At 43.7% G+C, this 22,399-nt stretch overlaps 1 protein-coding gene across 1 annotated transcript in view; it reads left to right on the top strand.

The window, feature by feature from the left end:
- LOC131125156 (mitogen-activated protein kinase kinase kinase 11) overlaps positions 1-22,399 on the top strand; it is a 42,402-nt gene that overhangs the window by 12,251 nt on the left and 7,752 nt on the right. Inside the window, exons 2-8 of the mRNA XM_058066399.1 lie at positions 16,480-16,660; positions 18,082-18,230; positions 19,649-19,824; positions 20,092-20,338; positions 21,727-21,843; positions 21,998-22,169; positions 22,240-22,352. Coding sequence (XP_057922382.1) covers positions 16,480-16,660; positions 18,082-18,230; positions 19,649-19,824; positions 20,092-20,338; positions 21,727-21,843; positions 21,998-22,169; positions 22,240-22,352 — 1,155 coding nt within the window. The remainder of the gene's footprint in view (positions 1-16,479; positions 16,661-18,081; positions 18,231-19,648; positions 19,825-20,091; positions 20,339-21,726; positions 21,844-21,997; positions 22,170-22,239; positions 22,353-22,399) is intronic.

Below are 22,399 nucleotides of genomic sequence, written 5' to 3' on the forward strand. Positions count from 1 at the left end.
GCTGCCGTAGGAAGTACATCCTCTGCTGTGCTTTCTTGATGAGGGAGCTGATGTTCGGCTCCCACTTGAGGTCCTGGGAGATGATGGTACCCAGGAAGCGAAAGGACTCCACAATGTCAATCGTAGAGTCACAGAGGTTGATGGGGACAGGAGAGGCTGAGTTCTTCCTGTTGTCCACAGCTATCTCCACTGTTTTTAGAGCGTTGAGCTCCAGGTTGTTGCCAGATGGTCAACCTCCCACCTGTAGGCGGACTCGTCCGCCGTCAGAGATGAGACTGATGAGGGTGGTGTCGTCCGCAAACTTCAGGAGCTTGACAGACTGGTGACTGGAGGTGCAACTGTTTGTGTACAGGGAGAATACCAGAGGAGAAACAACGCGGCCCTGGGATTTGGTGCTGATGGTTTTTGTATCAGAGACGTGTTTCCCCAGCTTCACGCACTTCTAAACTTGTACTTCGACTCTTTGTTTTTGTCCCCACTCCTGAAGGCCTCGTCCTTTGCCAACCTTAACTGTCTGAGTTTGGCTGTGAACCAGGGTTTGTTGTTGTTGTAGCTCACCCTGTTGCGTGATGGAACGCAGCAGTCCTCACAGAAGCTGATGTAGAACATCACAGTCTCTGTGTACTCATCCAGACTGTTGGTAGCAGTCCTGAACACATCCCAGTCAGTGGAGTCCAAACACGCCTGGAGATCCTCCACAGCCTCCCTGGTCCACTTCCTTGATGTCCTCACTACAGGTTTGCAGAGCTTTAGTTTCTTCCTGTACGCAGGAATCAAGTGAACCATGATGTGGTCAGAGTGTCCCAGTGTAGCACGGGGGACGGCGTGATAAGCATCCCTGACTGTAGTGTAAAAGTGATCCAGCATATTCTCTTCTCTGGTCGGGCATTTGATGAAATGTCTGTATTTAGGGAGTTTGTGGGTGAGGTTGCCTTTGTTAAAGTCACCAAGGAACTAAGTCGTTGCACCAACCACTGTTGATTTAGAAACAGATTCCTCCACCTTTAGTTTTGCTGGAAAGTTCCTTGTCTCTGTCCGCGCGATGGAGTTGGAAGCCAGCCAGCTGCAGCTGTCCAGTATTAATCCACAGAGCCACGTCTCGATAAAGCACAAAACCACAGATGAAAAAAACTTTTCATCTTTTTTTTCCCAACAGCAGTTGTAGTTCCTCTAGTTTGTTGGAAAGTGAACGCACGTTAGAGAGAAATATTCCCGGTAGCGACGTGCGTAATTCACGCTGACAAAGGCGCATGAGCGCGCCAGCCCGTTTTCCTCTCCTCCGGTGTTTCACTGCGTGTGCAAGGGTGAGCGCACCTTTGACCAGTATGTCTAAAATGTCCACTGTTGGAAGCAGAAATTTAGGAAATAAATCCTCTGGTATTGCTCCCCTGGTGTGCGTCAGCACCTAACTTCCACGTTACTGTCAACTACCGGGCTGAAGTCAGCAACAAAAATTATTCACTAACTGGTAGAGTTAAAAAAAAAAGGGGGGGGGGGGCTTGTTGGCAGTTTTGTTGTTTTTTGCCTTTAATTGTTTTAATTGAAATTGAATTTTAATTGAAACAAACATACTATTTGACCCAAACCTGAATTTAATTTCATGCCTGTCTTAGTTTCTGCCCGTACGCAGGAATCAAGTGGACCATGATGTGGTCAGAGTGTCATGGGAAATTCACAGTTCCATAATATGTACTGTTTTGTTAGAATTACACAATTAAGAGACCTCACAGCTAGGAGACAAGGGTTCAATTCTACTCACGGCCATCTCTGTGTGGAGGTGCATGCGTGGGTTTTCTCCGGGTACTCCGGTTTCCTCCCCCATTCCAAAAACATGCTACGTTAATTGGCGACTCCAAATTGTCCATAGGTATGAATGTGAGTGTGAATGGTTGTTTGTCTATATGTGCCCTGTGATTGGCTGGCCACCAGTCCAGGGTGTACCCCACCTCTCGCCCGAAGACAGCTGGGATAGGCTCCAACACTCCCTGTGACCCTTGTGAGGATAAGCGGTAGAAAATGAATGAATGAATGAGAATAAAATAGCCACTATAATATCTTTTCTTTCATAGAAATCTCTACTGCTTAGACAGGACAGTATAAAAGAGTAGAAAAAAATGGTTTATGCAGATGCAGCCAACTTTCAGCACTATTAAAGCTACTTTGACAGAAAGTCAAGGTGAGTTATTTGTGTTTTTTGTGAGTGCCAACATTTCAATATGACTTTATGTACCACTCAAACAGTAGCCAGTTTTTTGTTCGTTCCAGTCTTGAAATTTAGTTTGGCCGATCACTCGCCTCCATTTTTAAAACTGAAGAACGTCTTGAGCTGCGTGTTACGTCATATTTGAACATGCGCTGAAAGAACGCACCCGGGATCAATTTAAACAGGAAAAGATCAAATTCAATCTTGCTAATATTTTATAATTAAACTCAGGACATGTTTTAAATAGATATATATTTTATTTTTTAATAAAACTGGACTTGTGAATAAAGTATAGAAGGGTTAAGATTCTGTTCCACGGATGGTGGTAATGCACACCGGAAGCTGCTTGCCAACCGCCAATAAACAACAGAAGAAGAATCCGATTATATGTTCATTCGGATTGGCACTTTTCTTTGGGAATGAGGTGTATACACAGGTTAAATTATTTCCGTTTGAGCAAATAAACCGAATGCAATTGGAATATTTGGGTCCATGTATATGTGGCTAGTGGCTCATTTGTCATTAAATACAGACATCATGTTTAAATTGAAGAGTTATAAAAATACTATAGTATAAGCAAATATTATTTGTTGAGCTATTCAAAATCAGATATTTTAATAAAGTAAGTTTGCATATACCCCATGAACGTGACAGCCGCTTGTAGCTTCCTTCTGGGACAAAAGCCTGCGCCAAATGAACCCTCGTTGTGTGTTTGCTTTAAACACAAAATGAAAAAATAAAAAATGTCACATTTTCACATTTGGAGTCCATGGACCAGAGGCTATAACTATAGCAAGCTAGCTGCCACCAGAGAGACAGAAGAAATGAGAGCCAGGCAAAATGTATAAAGAAAGATGGTAGGAAAGTCAATCAAATCGAATGCTAGCAATGCTACCATGCTACCACCAACATTAGCATGCTAACACCTAGCATGATAGTACAGTGTAACAGGAAGGCTAAATGTAAATAAATCGACACAAATAGTGAAAATGGTCCAATCTCACAATGCTAAAGAATCCTTTAAAAAAAACAAAGAAAATCCAGGCGGTGATCCGGATTGCCCCCAAAATGTAATCAATTCTTCTATATCCTGTTTTTGACAATTCCAGAAAATTTCATCCAAATCCATTCAGATCTTGTCAAGTTATTTGAAAGATAATTTAATTAACCTTAATTAAAAGTTGATGAATCATGTCAGGCACCCCTTATGAGCTTGTTGGAAGGTCAGGTGGCTGCGTGGGGTCATCAAGGCCGCCTGTTTTATGTGTGTACCGTCGGGAAATGTCACACAAATGGATGTTTTCATGTTTTTATCACGCTGCATTCAGCTGACTCCATAATGGCTGGGCTGTGCAGGCCTTTAAATACAGACAGACGCTTGTTGAACCTTAAGGAGACAACCTGTGTTGCGTTACTTACACAGCTTTTAGTTTTAGATTTATTTATGTGCCATCCAGGAATGTACCCGTTTGTTATGTCGTTCCTTCAAAATAAGACCCTGAAGTGCACAGGAAGAGATTTACTTACTGACCTACTTCCTCAGTCTTGTCAGTGTTTAACCTCATTCTCTTTGCACAGATCACAAGATGTGTCAGCAAAAATGTGAAAGAAAAAGGTAATAGGCCACATTTTTGTTTTGTTTCTTTCAGGGTGTGCGAGGCAGCGTCTTCCTGACATGTTTGGTTCCATCCTTTCCTGCCTAAGAAATATGTGTCATTTCCAAGAAACTTTAGGGAGGTCACAATTTTATGACCGTAAACAACTAAGGGATAGCTGGAGAACGCTGTGCATGTGTGTGTGTTGCCCTTTTGCTTCTTGTGATGTGGCGTCAAGGCAAACAAGATTGCTCAAAAGGGACTTTCCTAGTTTCAAGCAGCTAGAAATCCTGTTGTTTCGATTTTTTTCATTTTGGTACTGAATATTTAAAGGGGACCCTTTGTATTGAGTTGTGGACTCCTATAGAGCAACTACACACAATAACCCGCACAGAAAACCTTCTAGATCTTCCAGAATCTGTGCCTATACCAGCTCTATTTCCTTGAATTTGTGCTTCCCACCAAAACGGTCCGTTTTAATTAATTTCACTAATGGCTCGGCTCCGGGCACACCCACTCCGTTGCGATTGGCCACACGGCCACTACTTCCTGACCACTGTGAACAACACTTTCTAATTTAGGAGGAGCACTAATTTTCGGTCACACTTTGTCAGAAGTACCGCTGGTACCGTGGAGCTCAGAAGCCAGACGTGAGGGCACAGCGTTTACTAACTGCAGACAATCTTGTCACAACATCGGTAGTGGAAATGTGGTCATTACACTTTTTTTTTTTTTTTGCGGGACTACCGTGTTTCCAGACTGTGAGCAGTGTGGTTGTCTCCATCTCCGTGGACGCACGCCGTGTCCGGCATTGACGCACCTTTCCCTGCTTCTGGCTTCAGCAACAGTTTGGCGGATATTTCAGATTCATGTTCATAAAAACGTGAAAGTATCGTGCCTCTCGCCACGCCCAGAAGGGCGTCACAATGTGGCGTCACAAAGGAACAGTTTTGCAATGCCCTTTGAAACAGAGCGTTTTGAGCTGAGCTAAAGCTAGCATGCGAGCTACATGTCGGAGATTCCTGTATTAGCATCACTATCTAAAAGCTGTACACACTACATACGTGTTTGTTTAACAACTTAGACACGCAAGTAATATTTTGAAGACAAGCCATAGGCATGTACCCCATGAACATCTAGTCACTTGTAGCTTGCCCGTGGGGCCCTAATGGACCCCAGGGCCACATTTTGGACACCCAAAGTCCATCCTGATTGAGAAAGTCACCCCCTGTGGTGCGGTGGGTAGATTCTGGTCTTGGGTTTCAGCCCGCTAGCGTTGTTAATAAGCCAGTATTTTGACCTACCGCAAGCAGGCAGTCGCGGGGGCAGAAATTGAAACGAAATCTACAGGTAAATTGGCATTGTGAGGAGAAGGAAGGCGTTGTGTATGTGTGGGATGTATTTCCCCAGTGGACCGCTCCAACCGTGATGACATCTCATCCCAAACACTGGCCTGCCCCCACCTGAAAGAAAAATGTCGAAACAGTGACCCAAAACACTAGCAAGATTTGACGAAAAAAACCTTACAAAAACTTTTACTCCTCTCTTACGAAGTGTGAATGGAAACTAGCCGAGTTAGCTAAGTTTAGCAGAGCATGCTTGTACAACCGTGTGTGAGTGTGACTTGGGCTGTACGAGTGTGTTCACACTGTGTTGTGTTTCACAAACGTGTTGCGTTTGACAATTCCTGCTGACGTTGTGGAAGTTCAGAGTGAAATAACAAGGAGAGGCGCGTTTCACACTTCAAAATAAGAGTGCTGTTTTCCGCATCCCGTCTAATTGTCTAAACAAAATAAGGGTGTCGTAATGTGTCGTACTTTAATAATGCAATTGGAATGGCACTGGTGACTACGTCTTCCTTCACCACAAGCACAGGCATTACAGATTTAGGTGTGTGCTTTTTGGGTTAGTGAAACAATTATAAATTAATTAAAGCAAAAATCCTTACATTTGTTGATGCAATACATTGCTGGCCAATTTTGCCTAGTAAGTGAGAACTTGATGTAGCCTGGCTAACTTATCTAATGGGATGTCAGCCTGTGCACACATTGAAAAGCCAAGCTACATCAGTTTCTCAGATTTTTGCATTCAAGTAGCAGACATTTTTATTTTTCAGTATTAAAGTACATACTCAATACTGGTAACACAAGTGTAAAAGGTAAAAACAAAAGTTATTTGTAAAATGTGTCCAGTGGCATCACAGTAAAGGAAGTATAATGTGTTCATGTTCATTAGACAAGGACTGCTGTCTATATCGGTATCGGAAATTAAATGCCGGACGGTTTTGGTAATCCGACTTTACTTGTTTTTAATATTGTTAATCTAGCCAGAATATTTCAGGTGGCATGAGCACGAATTATATCATTCAGGCATGCTCCCACTTTTTCAGCTGACGAGCAACCTTTAATATGATCAAGTCCAGGAGGGAACTGGAGGAGCTCGGAGGGCGCTGACGTCATTGCAGTACCACAATTAATGCGAGATATGATAAATTATTTTACTTTTTTTTTATCTCGTATTGGTACATGTTTGTACATTGCTCAGGTACAGCCTTAGAGTGTTAAATTGCTGTGTGATGATTTTGTGTTATATGTAAGATGACACTGAGTCAGACTGTTGTGTTGTTACACTGGTATATATAATGACGCCCTGCGATCTCCAACGGGTTGACAAGCTCATTATGAGTGCATTGATAGCTCATGATAGCTCGTGAGCTACTGGCTCAAGTAAAGGATTGGAATTTATTTAAATTTCACAAGATTGGAATTTATCCATAAATTAGCCACACTGCTGTATAAGCCGCAGGTTTCACATTTTACGAAAAAAGTAGCTTATACAGCGGAATTTACATACCATACATTCTTACTATAAAATCTATCCAGTAAACTTTGGGAGTACTATACTAATACTAATGTTTCATAGATTACAGGTAGTCAAATAAGTGGATGTCATTGAATAATTCACAGTTCAATTCAGTATGGCAATAAAGATAATTCTGCGTCGTTCTTCAATAGTTCTGTACATAACCAAAATGTCACCCAAAATAGCTACTGTACATACACACCCTTCATGTATTACGTCCACGCATCTTCTATCAGATCTCCGTGTGGGGCTTGAGACGTCTGTTCGCCACATCATTTTTGCCACAGGGGAGCAACAGCCAATCAGGAGGAGAGCTTAATGTCAGCTGACCGATGTCGTATGACGTCTACAAAGTGATCGACCAGTAGCTTGTGATCGACAGAATGGGCAGCCCCGATATTGTCAGTTCACTGGTAACATCTTCCACCTGTGGGAGGAGCCTCGGAGCAAATATTCGTTTTTTGGCTGGTTGTTCTTTTGTTATGCTGATTTTTTGTTTGTTTTTTTCCTGAAATACAGGGGTGTCCACGCTTTTTTCTAGCGAATAATATTGATATTGTTCACCATTTGTTTACGAAACACACAAAAACAAGTCCAATATACAGGGTAAGCCATTTAAATGAATACAGTTGTAATACATTCCTAACGATGCAATAAAAGGAAGACATTTTCAAGTATTTTTAAGCACCCAGTATGTCAAGATACGGTGACGCAGTTAAATCAATCAAAAACAGCGTACATCTCAGCCTTGTGATATCATGCAACTGGGGCTGTCGGTTAATCACGATCAATCACACTTGCCCACAGTTAACCGCAGCTTGAAAGGTTTTATTTGTAATAATTAGGGATGTACTGTCAATATCTTTGTGGTAAACGATTTAATATGCATCTAAGTATGATTTAAAAAATTATCTATTTTGAAAAAGAATGATTCAATACATATATGTACATACAATATGCTTCAATGGTTGTATAGATGGATGTTACATTATCAAACAAGGAAGCCAGTTGTTCAAGAAAGTATTTTCTGATATGTAAAAGAACACATCATATCTCCAAGCATGCTGGAAGGCAGGAACCACCAACCACCTGGCCATGGGAAACAAGCGCAATGCCTAAAAAAAAACAAGCAAACATGGAAATGTTGACCATGAAATTATACATAGGAAACCTAACAAGAAAAAGCCGAGTCCAAATAACCTGGCAAGCTGCTCATTGAGCCTTATCTGTCTCACTGGCCTGCCTGTTCAGAGGTTGCAACTCCAGGCCGCCTGTCGTCCCATGGCCTCGTCCCTCCCTCGATGGGGACAAAGCTCCCGTTCTTCCTGGGAAAGCCCCCGCCCTGGCCGAATTCTCCACTCGCCTACGGGTGCAAGGGAGGGCAGAGTGGCCGGAGTGGTTGACGGTTTTAAAAAGGAGCACAGACAGGACGGGGAAGAGAGGGGGTCCTCGGTGGAGCTTCATTTGGGGAGGTGCAGAGTGAGGAGTGCTCAGTCTGCCGTCTGACCATTTAAAGGATGATGATGCACATTCTCATGATTGACAGCCACCACTACTGTGGGAAGCCTTTCATATCGACACCCCACAGACCAGGGGGGTTCCGACTTTTTCTCGGTGAAAAGTGAAAGGATGCAACTTGACCACTTTGGTATGTTGTAAAGCAGTGCATGTGGAGTAGACATACACATTTCATCAACTGCATCTCAGCTTTGGGATATATTAGAGGAGAAAAAGCCTACTATTACTACCATCCACGCTTTGACCCATTTTTGCTGCTATTTTAAAATAATTTCCCTTATATTTCAACTTAAATCATCTTGATAAATGTTCTTTTCATAAAACAATGACTTTATTCCAATAATATTGTAACTTTTTCCCCAGCCTGATTTTCCAAACATCTCATATTGCGACTTCATAAAAAACATTTTTATTTTTTAATGTTTCAACTTTATGCTCCTAAAATATTATTTTATTATTTTTTACATTATATTATTCACTATTATAACTCACAGGGATAAGAACATTAACTAAATTTCAAACTTTATTGCTCAGTCTATTGCTCCAGACTCCTCTCCACTGAGGAACATCACAAGGGAGAGATTCAATCTGAACCTCACCAGTGCATCTAACCCCAGATTTGTCATCCCACCTGCCACCCAGGAGTAACCCTCCTATTCAGGGATCAGCTTGCGTTTGCAGTGACGAAGGTTTGGCTGTTGGCTGTGGTCATGTTCAACTGCCTGCAGCACATTATGCAGGTGCTGCTCCTTCCTGGTCATTGCCACAAAGTCGGTTGTGAGTTTGACGCCACGCTCGGCAAAGTCATTCACCACATTCATCGCACAGACATTGACCAGACTTATTTTGAACGCAGCATTGATAGGCAGCCTGTTGCATTGGTGACATCTTCAACCTTGCAGCCAGTGACACAACACTTGGTCGGCTGAGGATATCAGGCGGAATGAAGATTAAAATAATAAATGGACAAGTGTATATCAGATTATGTAGGACTACAGTACTACTCTCAATAAATATGAAGCATCAGTAATACTGTCTACTCTATATTACTGTTGTTGATGTTAGGCTTGCTCAGCTATTCGCTAACTGTCATTACCAAACTGTAGCTAGCTAATGTTAGCTACAGTAGAGGCAATGAGCACTAAATACCTATAAATATGACTAGAAATCATTCAAATTACAAAGAGAAAACCACAAATTTGCTAGTAATATGTAATAGTAGTATAAATACCAACAAAAACATAAAGATCACATGAGAGTTCTTGAGCTGACCTCAAATCGCCATGGCGAGTGAGCAGTGAGCACTGTTCACCACTTTATTCCACAAAAACAGATGTATGGTGGCACCCCTAAATAATCATGGATCGGAAAAATATTTTGTATGCTGCGGGCAGTTTGTTGTTGGTCTCTGGCAAACTTTTTGCACTTTTCAAGCACTGCGACGATAGAAACAAGCCCCGAGTGTCATAGTGACTTCCCGTAGCTGATGACGTTTGATGTTTGTTTACAAGTGAGCTCATGGAAACTTCACAGGAAGAATAAAAAAAGGAGCGCTTGAATTGCTCATCAGCACAGTGCAGTTGTCCCTCGTTTATCACAGTTGAATAGTTCCAGACCCATAAGTGAATCAGGAAATAAGATGCACTGTAAATATCACAATATAGACTCACACATTAGCAGTGGACCGTATACTTCCTGCAGTGGCTATTGTCTCATCGGTGTATTGTAATGGCGACTTTAAATGGCTTTACTTTTGTATTACCAAATATAGTAGACATAAGTGTAAATAAGCCATTTAAGACGCCAGTAAAACCCCTGCTCGTGTGTGTCCAGTAAATGTGTTGACCAGGGGACCGAAGTGGTAGGTCGACAGATGTGTGGAGGACAGGGAGTGATCACGAAGGTTCAGTTGAGTTTTATCTTGCCAGGTGTTACGGCCCGGAACTATTTACAATGTTCACATGTCCAACTAACTATGTGTGTACACTAGGGGTGTGAATCTCACGATTCGATACACATCTCGATGCACTGCCAGCGATACGATACTTGAACGATATATGGAATTTTCTGGCAAAACGATGCGATACGTTTCATCCTCTTCACAATGCAATACAATACGATGCGATAATCATTTAGTTCACATCAATGCAATCTGATATGATATGGTGCAATTTCTTGAGATATGATGCAATTCAACATGATGCAAATAAGCAAAGGGAAAAAAATTGAATTCATTTGGCTTTGTTCCTTATAGGCATTTTACAACTAAAGTGCCGTTTGTCTTTTTTTACTATGCGCCACTTCTTGATCATTCTTTTTGCCATCTTAAAACAGCAACCACATCGGCTATGCTATTCCAATAGCAGTGGTTCAGTGGTGGAGTAAAACAATTCAACAATAATTCCTACTGTAAAAAATACAGTACAGCAACAACAAAGTTAAAGTGACACTTTCAGCAGTGCAATAAATGTTTGTTTATATTCCTGTCTGTAAAACATACTGCTAATATGAATTAGCTAGCAGCTAGGCTAATACAGTAGTGGGGAGCAGAAAGTGGAAAACAACTTATACCCTTTTAAAATAGTTTCAAAATCAGGAAGAAGCCAACTGCTCTGCTGTGACCTGCTGTGCTGAACACTCATTCTGCGCCTGGGGAACAGCATATGGGGTGAAGTTGAACATTAATAAAACGTCGCTTGGATACCGATACCGATACCCACAAACGAGATGAATCTCGATTTCACCCGTCAATTGCATCCATACACGGTGAATGGGCCGATGCACTCGCATCGTGCGCATGCGCATCGATGTATCGATTAATATCGATTATTTTCCGCACCCTTAGTGTACACGCCTTTTGAATGGGGTAAAATTTCCCTGCCGATCTCTTGTCACAATCACTTCTGCCACCTTGTGGACGTTTTTATGGCTTCAAATAGCTCTGAATTGAAATGCATTAGTGTGGAGTTGTGTCAGCACCTCTTTTTGTTTCTCTCACAAAAAAATGTATAAACGTGCTGTTGGGATCGGACATCCGGGTTGATAAAAACTACATGTTTGATATTGAATGGGTTTAACTAACAGAGAGAAAAGTGAAAATGGCTGATCATCAGCTTATTCCTACATGAGAAGCCCAATGAGAAGGATTTTTTTTAATAAAAAAAAACTCCTTCCAGGCTTTGTACTTCCTGAAAATTTCACAGTTCCCTTGAAAACACTGTTACATCGCTAAGGCGCCGTTGTTGACACCGGGCGTCAAGCGTGTGGAGAAATCCCTGACTGCTGATTTTGTTGAGACAGTCCCCAGGGCCAAACTCCTACAGCGGACACACTCGCTTGTGTTCAACGCAGCAAACAAACAATAGCAAACACAGCCTGTTGCCACGGTGATCTGTCACGCTTGTCGTCTGCGGCAACATTGTTGGTCCGGCCTCGCTATCAGGCCATCGGCTACCGTGTTCAGGCAAGACCGGTGCTCGCTGGTGCCCGCTTATACTGCAGCATAACAATGTATGGGATCAACCCACATTTAGGCAGTGGAAGCCTGACCTGCGGACGCACTCGGCCTCCACTCAGGAAGCAGGAGAAGTGCCTTTGTGTGCTGAGGCTGCTAAAATTGCTTTTGTCATATGGATGTGGCTACGCGAGCTGGCGTTGTGGACCTGCCTTGTGTACTGAGTGTGTGAATGTGTGTGTGTGCAAATTGTGCATTCTTTGCCTGGACTGAAACTTTTGGTGGTTGGCTGTTTTTTTTTTTGGTCTGGTGTTTGAGGCTGACCCCGCCCTTTCACTTCTTGGAAGTGGTCTCGCCAGGCCGTGCCTCCATAAAGGCCTCCGTTGCTTGCTTCCTCTAAAGACGTTTTTTTTCACACAGGCGCTGCACAGAGGACAACAAAAGCTCTTGTGATGCATTCTTTTCTGACGTCAAATGCTCTGCCTCCGGGCAGTGACGCGCAGTGCAGGATGTCCGACAAAAACGCAGGGACTCACTCATAAGTTGAAAGATGGCATTAAAGTGTGTGTTAATGTGTCACTCTTCTTGAGCAAGAGGCTCAAGGGTTAGGGCTGTATGAAATCCAGGGGCGTCACTAGGTTCTGAGGACGGGGGGGGCTTGGCCCGATGGAGATGCACAGGATATGAATTAATGTCGTAGACATAGGGAAATCCAAAAAAAAATAACGAACAAGAACCGGGATATATATATTCTAAATAATATATATATATTATTATTCATTCATTCATTTTCTACCGCTTATCCTCACGAGGGTCGCGGGGGTGCTGGAGCCTATCCCAGCTGTCTTCAGGCGAGAGGCGGGGTACACCCTGGACTGGTCACCAGCCAATCACAGGGCACATATAGACAAACAACCATTCCCACCCACATTCATACCTATGGACAATTTGGAGTGGCCAATTAACCTAGCATGTTTTTGGAATGTGGGAGGAAACCGAAGTACCCGGAGAAAACCCACGCATGCACGGGGAGAACATGCAAACTCCACTCAGAGCTGGCTGAGGGTGAAATTGAACCCGGGTCTCCTAGCTGTGAGGTCTGCGCGCTAACCACTCGAATGCCGTGCAGCCCTATTATATTATATAATAATCATTATTAGTCTATATATATATATATATATATATATATATATATATATATATATATATATATATTATCATTATTATTATCCACTCATGATAATGATAAATGAATCATAGTGGAATCAGCTCAACTCAGTAACCCGCAGTGTGCATCCATAATGTGAGAGAAACACAACTGATGCGGTGCCCCCAAAGGTTGAGAGCGCAGGGCACACTTCGCACCACAATCAGGACCATGATATTAGCTACTGGCTAGCTAATTAGCATATGCAGTGTTCCTTTATAGCTGGAATCTAGCTCTTGGCCGCAAATCAACAGGTATAAGACTTGAGCCGAGATTGCCTGTACGCCTGTTTTTTCATTATATGTATTTATATTTTTTCTTTTTTGTAAAATGGGAAATGCTTGGTTCATGGTTCAATCTGCTGTTAATTAACTGTGGGCTGGAGCTATAACTAATTGCTACTGCAGGGAAAACATGAATTGGATTGTCGGTGATGTGGGCGCACTTTACATGGCCAAGTGGAATGGACTGGGTAATGGCACAGTGAAGGGGCTCTCTGCCTTACACCATGAAATAAAGGGAAATGGACACATTTATGATTATAAATTAATGACAGGTAAAGTGAATATTTATTTTAACTCCTATTCTTGCCCTATTATATAACATTTGTCAGAGATTAAAAAAAAAAAAATCAAATTATTTAGGACTGAAGACCCCCTAAAATAGGCCTAGTGATGCCACTGATGAAATTCATTAGATTTTTTTTCTAAATTCACTTTTTTTTGCAAACCATTTTCTGTATTATTATCTGTATTCTTATTCTGAAGAAGTGTGTTTTGTGTTTCTCGGAACTTGCACGACATCAGCAAGCATCCCACAACGCTTACTTACATTGATAAGCTGGTTGATAATTGCGTGACAAATTATCGTTGATCATTGGCCGAGTTGCAAGATCAGCCACATTGTTGTTCATGTTTCACAGAAACATCATAATTACATGGACATAACATTTATGCCATACGACCGTTTAGAATAGTGTCATTTCTTTTGCAATGTAGCGAGCGACACTGTCTGTGAGCGCGCACCATTTTGAACGGTTTTACTGATCAAACGTCTCGGGAAGCGTTGGCTGTCAGGACAACGCACTTAAGTCCTAGTCCTACTTTTGCCAAATGATTTGTGACAGTGTGTAAATTTGTGGCGCCCCCTTTGGGTCATTGTCAAGATGCTTTGGAAGATATGTTAGCATACATTTAATCCATGTTATACCATTGTTAGACCAATGGGACAAGACTTATGGACATTAGTTGTTAAGCCCTGCCCTTGCCTATGTTAGAAATTTCAAGACCAATTGGGGTTTAATTTCAAGTAGCGGTTAGTCTAGTTAGCATGTCTTTTTTTTTTTTTGGGTTAATGTCGCAAACCAATGTCACAATTGTGCCTCGGTTTGTGTGCATTGGCCGCATACGATATAGCATACGTCTTGTCGTGTTATTGATCCACTGTATTGTTCATACTACTGTATTTTCCAGACAATAAGTCACACTTTTTTTATAGGTTGGCTGTCCTGCGACTTATACTCCAGAGCGACTTATAGTCCAGAAAATACGATAATTGACTTCACATCACCATTAGCCATTAAAATAAATTACCTTACTTATTCTCTAGAGCGACTTATAAATGAAAAAACTGTTTATGTTACATAAACTGTAACATAAATCTGTTTTTTTATGTGTTATTTTGTGTAGCTGTACCATTCTGTTAGTATATCTTACACTTATTCAGCCCGTTCTCTATTATTTTATTGTTAGAACTTGCCTTCCAAGAGGTCGTAATGTTTTGGTCAAGTAGTTTATAAAATAAATTACCCGCAAAAAATGCGACTTACACTCTAGTGCGACTTATGTATGTTTTTTTATACCTAATTATGCATTTTTGGCCTTGTGCGACTTATACTCCAGAGCGACTTATAGTCCAGAAAATACGATAATTGACTTCACATCACCGTTAGCCGTTAGCTGTTAAAATAAATTACCTGCAAAAAATGCGACTTATACTCCAGAGCGACTTATGTATGTTTTTTTCTACCTAATTATGCATTTTTTGCCTTGTGCGACTCATACTCCGGGGCAATTATAGTCTAGAAAATACGGTTAACAAGTTGATACATTTGCGGCCTTGATGAATTAGCATGTGCAGATATTCCTCATCTGTCTGTACCGCACAGGCCGGATGACAAGAGTGTTCACTCTGCGTGTGTCTGTGTGCATTGGTTCTACATTGGAATGAATGGAGAGTGAATCCTCCTGTTAGCCACTTTGGCTACTAGCGAGTGGAGTGCTAGCAGTTAGCAAGCAAACACTAATATAAATGAAGGCACAAAAGCCATGGATTCTAATCCAAATATCCAGTGGTGTGGAGGTGCAGCAGAGCCTTGGTCCTGACAGTCAACGCTTCCTGAGGTTTTTGATGGGCAAGTCCACACAATCCATCCATCCATCCATCCATTTTCCTCCACTTCCCACTGGGCCACGGACATCTGGGTCCGGGTCGCGGGGGCAGCGGTCTCAGCAGGGAAACCCAGACTTCCCGGTCCCCGGCCACCCCCCAGCTCCACCGGGAGGACACCAAGGCGTTTCCAGGCCAGCTGTGAGACATAATCCCTCCAGCGTGTCCTAGGTCTGCCCGGGGCCTTTTCCCGGCTGGGCATGCCCCTAACACCTCACCAGGTGAACATGCGGACGTAGGTCTGATGATACGACTACAAAGTCAATCATAGACCTGCGGCCTAGGGTGTCCTGGTGCCAAGTGCACTTATGGACATCCCTATGTTCCAACACGGTGTTAGTTATGGACAAACTGTGTTCGCACAGAAGTCCAATAACATCACACGGGTTCACATCAGGGAGGCCGTTCCTCCCAATCACGCCCCTCCAGGTCACACTGTCATTGCCCACATGGCCATTGAAGTCTCCCAGTAGAATGACGAGTCACCAGCTGAGGGGCTCTCCAGCACCCCCCCCCCTGATGGACTCCAAGAAGGCTGGGTACTCCGAACTGCCGTTTGGCGCGTACGCACAAATGACAGTCAGGACCCTTTCCCCAGCCCAAAGGCGTAGGGAAATGACCCTCTCATTCACCGGGGCTGACTCCAACACAGAGGCACCAAGCTGGGGGCTATTAATAAGCCCACCCCAGCTTGCCGCCTCTCCCCTGCAGCAACTCCAGAGTAGAACAAGGTCCAGCCCCTCTGGAGGAGTTTGGTTCCAGAACCCAAACTGTGGGTCGAGGTGAGTCTGACTATGTCTAGTCGGAATATCTCAACCTCTCGCCACAAGTTCAGGTTCCTTCCCCACCAGTGAAGTGACATTCCATGTCCCAAGAACCAGATTTGGCCGCCGAAGACCATGTCGCCCAGGCACCCGCCCTTGACCGCCACCTAACACACAATACACCGGACCCTTATGCTTGCTCCCGTAGGTGGTTGGTCTACGAGGGGGAGATCCCATGTGGCTTCTTCGGGCTGGGCCCGGCCGGGAGTTTTTTTTAAATGGCTTCCAGAGTGTGAATTGTCACCTGTTGGTGTGTGAGGGTTGAAGAGGAGAAGAGTCAGTTTCCATAAACAGGCATTGGTCACATGACTGTAACTGCACTTTACGATGTGGGCCTAAAAGTAGTTTTTCTCTTGCCTCCCATGCAGTCCTTCTGGCCCAGCCTATCGAGAACGAATGCATGGAGGGACTGACACTGAAGATTACCGACTTCGGCCTGGCCAGGGAGTGGCACAAAACCACCAAGATGAGCACGGCCGGCACCTACGCCTGGATGGCCCCCGAGGTCATCAAGTCCTCCACCTTCTCCAAGGGCAGCGACGTCTGGAGGTGAGGTTTTCTTTTGTGTGGGTGAACTTTTTTTCCCCACACCACCACCAGCTGATTTGTCATTTGGCCTGAAAAGGGAGGTGGCGTTCATGGCCGTCACTCACTATAGTGTACGCCCACATCCACGTCGTCTCAGAGAAGCTATGGACAATTGGCAGCCATGGCTGTGCAGGAAGAGGGCTGCATATAGTACGTTTGACCATGACAGCACATTTGATAGAGCAGAACCCGTTTATGTCCCTGCTTCTCAGAGTGGTTGTTGACTGAAACCGAAAGCAAAACCGGCTACTGCTTGTATATTTACTAGTGACTTTGGCCAGAGACGTGAGCGGGAGTCCCTGTACTGCTCATGACTAATATGTACCATGAAATGAACTGGCATGTTATGCAAGACTCCGTGACGGATGGCGGTGTTGCTGTGTCTCTGCAGGGAGCTGCACTGTGCTTTGTTGCAGGACATGCGGACGGTAACACTGCACCATTGTCTCTGTATTGACCCGGAGGGAGGCCTCACACCAGCCCTTTATCTGCAAATGTGTGTGTGTGTGTGCTTCGTGTGAGCAGTGGAAGCTACTTGCTGATTTTTTGGGGGGAGGACATGGACTGTATTTAACTAGCTAAAGTGGCTTGAACGTCAGCTTTCTGACTGTGCGTGTCCTTGCAGCTAGCTATGGTGAATGAGTGAGTGTCGGGCAAGCGTCGTCATTGTTCCACCATTCCTTCTCATCTGGGGCCAGGTTGCCTCCTCCTCCATCACAAGGGGGCGAGCCGTGGTGTTTGCATCTCTGCATACTGCCACAAGTTGGAATTAAGTCCTGCACAGTGTTGGGACCAGAGTGTTGTTTGTGTTTCTCATTCGCACGTCATGTAGGTTTACTGTAAGTTTAAGGTGTGTAGCCACACGCCCGTTTCGGGGGCCGCCACGCACATGAGTAAAATTTGAGCAAGATTGGTTGGAAAAACATGGCCTCCATCAAGCAAAGTGACAGGCGGTGCATTTGATACCTTAAGAGGATAACTGCCAGAATGTGTCTTTTCACACTGTAAGGGCCAGTTAATGATACTGTATATATTACCACTTACCCTGACTGGGATTCAAACCTTAGGCCCCTGTGCTAAGTGCTGGCATCGTTAACCACGCTGCCAATCAGATGCTTAAAAAAATTAATTTCCTAATTGGCTGAAAACACTAATGTTAACATGCTAGCCGGTTGTGGTTAGCATGTAGCTAGGCCTACTATGTAGCTAAGAAGAATAAAAATAGGAGTACCATTTATATTCGTCATGCTGTACCTGGAAGTCTTCATTGTGGGCCAAACGTCCCCAAGTTACCCAACGTGAGCTGCACAAATGTTGCATACAGCCAGGTGGAGAAAATTCGGACACCACCATGGCGAATTGCTCACTGTCATGTTTTACAGTTACGGTGTTCTGCTGTGGGAGCTGCTGACAGGTGAGGCGCCCTACAGAGGCATCGACGGGCTTGCCGTGGCCTACGGCGTTGCCGTCAACAAACTCACCCTGCCCATTCCCTCCACGTGCCCTGAACCCTTCGCTCAGCTCATGTCAGGTGGGTCGCCAGAGGTGCTACTTGGTTGTACAGTAAAGGCCTTCTGAAGAAACCTCAACATTAGCACCTCTTTCTTTTTTACCGTTTTTCACTTCTCAAAGAGTTATATTTTGTACGTATATTGTCGTTTTGCAATATTGGGACTTTATTCCCATAAGATTCGATTTTTATTCCCATAATATGATGACTTTATTCCCATATTAAAACATTATTCCCATAAGCCTACAGCCGGCCTCTTCCTGATAGTGGCACCAAAACACAGCATATACAGTATAACATGTGGAACACGTAAACCGGGCATCCGCAAAGTGCAGCCTGCGGGCCATTTATGGACTGCATTTTTCATGGGCCCTCAAATGGCACATTGTTTGCAAAAATACATGTCTTTTTATGGTAGACTTATGCAAAAATAAAACACAAACTGATCTATTTTATGGACATATTTACAGTAGATTCCTTGACCGTGGAATAATGTTAAGACCTAGCATAATAGCACAGTGTTTGTGTAAGTGCCTAGCACAAAATGCTAAAAATCGTATAATTGTTACTATTCTAACATGCTAACATTAGAATGCTAACACCTAGCATGGTAGCGCAAGTGTCTGCTTAAGTTCATGTCCATGAAAATCATAAAAAAAATCTTATGCTCATGTTAGCATGCTCGCAATGCTAATAATAGCATGGTAACACCTAGCATGATAGTGCCTACCTGTGAAAATGGATCAAAGTGCTATTATGCTCCTGTTAACATGCTAACATGCAGCATAATAGTGTCTACCTGTGAAAACGGATAAAAATGCTATTATGCTCATTTTAGCATGCTAACGCCCAGCATGATAGTGTTATGTATTCATATAATTGCCTACACCCAGGTGTTCATATAATTGCCTATATGGCCTATATGGCTATGACAACATTAGCATGCTAGCAATGCTAACATGCATCCATTAACATGCCAACACCCAGCATGCTAATATTAGCATGATAACACCTAGCATAGTAGCGTAATACAGTATCGGGATGGCTAAGTGTCTCGAACAAGTGCTCTGCTCTGATTTTTTTTGTGGAGTTTTGTGCACAAATGCCAAAAATTGCAAGTGCTAAAGAATCCTTTTAAAAATGTAATCAATTCTTTCATATCCCATATCCGATTTCCTATCCGAGTTGCCTGTGGATGCAGGGAATCCAGGCCACAGATGTCCAGATAAGCAGATAACGTTTGTGATGGCGTTTCTTAGTATGAATGAATGAAGTTTGAAGTCGAGAGTGTTGGTGTATGGCGTCAACAAACGTTCTCTCTGTGGACATGGTGGGATTGTTGAGCTGCATAAGCTAGGCCTGCATAAACACCTGTGCCAAAATAAAGCAGAGCAAACCTCTAGCAAACCTTTAGCATCTCTTTTGGTTGTTTAATGCAGAGTGCTGGGACCAGGACCCCCATCACAGACCCAACTTTGGCTCCATCCTGGCCCAGCTGACTGCCTTGGAGCAGCAGGTGATGGAGGAGATGCCGCAGGACTCCTTCCACTCCCTGCAGGAAGACTGGAAGCTGGAGATTCAGGACATGTTTGATGAGCTACGTGCTAAGGAAAAGGTGGCTCGTCGTTGTTTTGAGTTGGCTTAGGCTCAGCATATTTTGGCCAAAAATGGTCAGTCGGATCCAAAATAAAGGATGGGTGCAGGAATTGTGGGTAAAACTATATTGGTGCTGAAGTTCAGGATAATTTCAGCTTCTCATTCGTTCTTTACATTTGTAGCATGTGTGAGAACAAATGAAATGTTATGAGAAATGAGCAAATTTGGATTAAATCCTATCGAATAAACAATCAGAGTTGATACATCCCACCATTTTGTCGTCTAGGAGCTGCGCTGCCGCGAGGAGGAACTGAAGCGGGCGGCGCTGGAGCAGAAGTCCCACGAGGAGTTCCTGCGCCAGCGTGAGCAGCAGCTGGCCCAGTGGGAACAGGACGTGTTCGAGCGCGAGCTCAGCCTCCTCATCCTGCACCTCAACCAGAACCAGGAGAAACCCAACGTCAAGAAGCGCAAGGGCACCTTCAAGAAGCACAAGCTCAAATGCAAGAATGGCGAGAAGATCAGCATGCCCCAAGGTGTGTGTTCTGTTGACACAAAACTTTTTATTATGAAGTCCATGGCTGTGTTTGAAACCTCATACTAACTACTACATACTTCCATGCCCATACTATCCACACTCCATACTGCATACTCAATTCATCAGACAGTATGGAAAGCATTTACACTACAGCATACTACATGATTTATTTGTCCAAATACCAACCGTTTACAATTTTGTTCGGACGAATTTGGCAAACTTTAAGCTAACTAGTGAGCAATGCACTTCCGGTTATTTCCATAAAATAAAACTCCCCCTTAGGGGCCACCCTTAGCAGCAACAACTGCAATCAAGCGTTTGTGATAACTTGCAATGAGTCTCTTCCAGCGCTGTGGAGGAATTGTTGTCATTCAGCCACATTGGAGGCTTTTCCAGCATGAAGCCTTTTGAAGGTCATGCCACAGCATCTCAATAGGATTCAGCTCAGGACTTGGACTAGGCCGCTCCAAAGTCTTCATTTGGTTTTCTTCAGCCATTCAGAGGTGGACTTGCTGGTGTGTTTTGGATCATTGTCCTGCTGCACAACCCAAGTTGCTTTCAGCTTGAGGTCACCAGCAGATGGCCGGACATTCTCCTTGAGCAGAATTCAAAAACAGCCCCAGACCATCACACTACCACCACCATATTTTACTCTTGCTATCATGTTCTTTTAATGACTTGTATGCCAGATGTAATGGGACACACACCTTCCAAAATGTTCAACTTTTGTCTGGTCAGACCACAGAGTATTTTCCCAGAGGTCTTGGGGATCATCAAGATGTCTGGCAAAATGGAGACCAGCCTTAATGTTCTTTTTGTTCAGCTGTGGTTTTGGTCTTGGAACTCTGCCATGCCGGCCCAGTGTCTTTCTTATGGTGAAGTCAATTCCACTTCTTTGGATGTTGTTTAGCGGGGTCTTTTGTGACCTCTTGGATGAGTCGTGGCTGCGCTCTTGGGGTCATTTTGGTTGACCGGCAACTCCTGGGAAGGTCGACCACTGTTCCATGTATTGGCCATTTGTGGATACCGACTCTCACTGTGGTTGGCTGGAGTCCCAAAGCTTTAGAAATGACTTTACAATCTTTTCCACACTGATAGATCTCAATTCATCTTTCAGATCTTCGGAACAGTCACTTTTTCACCCAGGGCCATGTTACTTGTAATGTGTTATTTGTTTTTTTTTCTAGCTTTTAGATATTTTAGGTATTTTTAGGTATTTTATGTATTTTTGTGTGTTATGCATTTAAATGTTGAACTGTGCATCTTTTCGGCATTGTGTTTGAAAGTCATGTATGTTTTTACATATAAAATATAAATATATTATAAAATATTTCAGTTTTTGTGTGTTTTTAGTATTTATGATTGACGTTTTTGTTTGTTTTGCAGATTTCATCCACAAAATCACAGTGCAGGCATCACCAGGCCTGGAGAAGAGGCGAAACTCACCCGACTTGGGCTCAGGCTCGTCATCCTCCTTTGGCCCACGTTTCCGTGCAATCCAACGTGAGTGCAGTGCTCACATCCTCACACTCAGTGGTCTGCTTTAGGGCACATATGATAGTTATCATCAAACGCTCCATCTCAGTACTAGTACATCTCAACTGAACATGAGTTGCCATGAGGACATTTACACGCTGATGCTCATGTTTCCCCACAGTTAGTCCCTGTGACAGCAACAGGACGTTCGGTCTGAGCTCCGTGTGGCCCCTTGAGGCGCCCTCTCAGAAGCAGGCCAATGGAGATCTGAGGCTGAGTCCCCACTGGAGGCCCCAGAGCCCCAAAAGCCCCAAGAGCCCCAAAGTCCTGCGCCTGAGCCCTCAGGAGAGCAGGTACATGTCACACGCGTGATCCTCTGTTAATGAATGCATGGTTTCCATGTCCTCTGCTCTCTGTTACAAGTCTGTCCATGAGAGCCAAGCTGCTGGTGTCTGACAGCAACGAGAATGGAGAATCCAAGGATGACTTTGAGGAATACAGACCCCCCACACTGACCCATTCCCCGGCTCACAATGGTGCCTAACTGGCGGTGGTTAATTCAGTGTGAATTCTTAGAATATAA

This window comes from Doryrhamphus excisus, chromosome 3 (genome assembly GCF_030265055.1).
Source record: "Doryrhamphus excisus isolate RoL2022-K1 chromosome 3, RoL_Dexc_1.0, whole genome shotgun sequence".
Lineage (NCBI taxonomy): Eukaryota > Metazoa > Chordata > Actinopteri > Syngnathiformes > Syngnathidae > Doryrhamphus > Doryrhamphus excisus.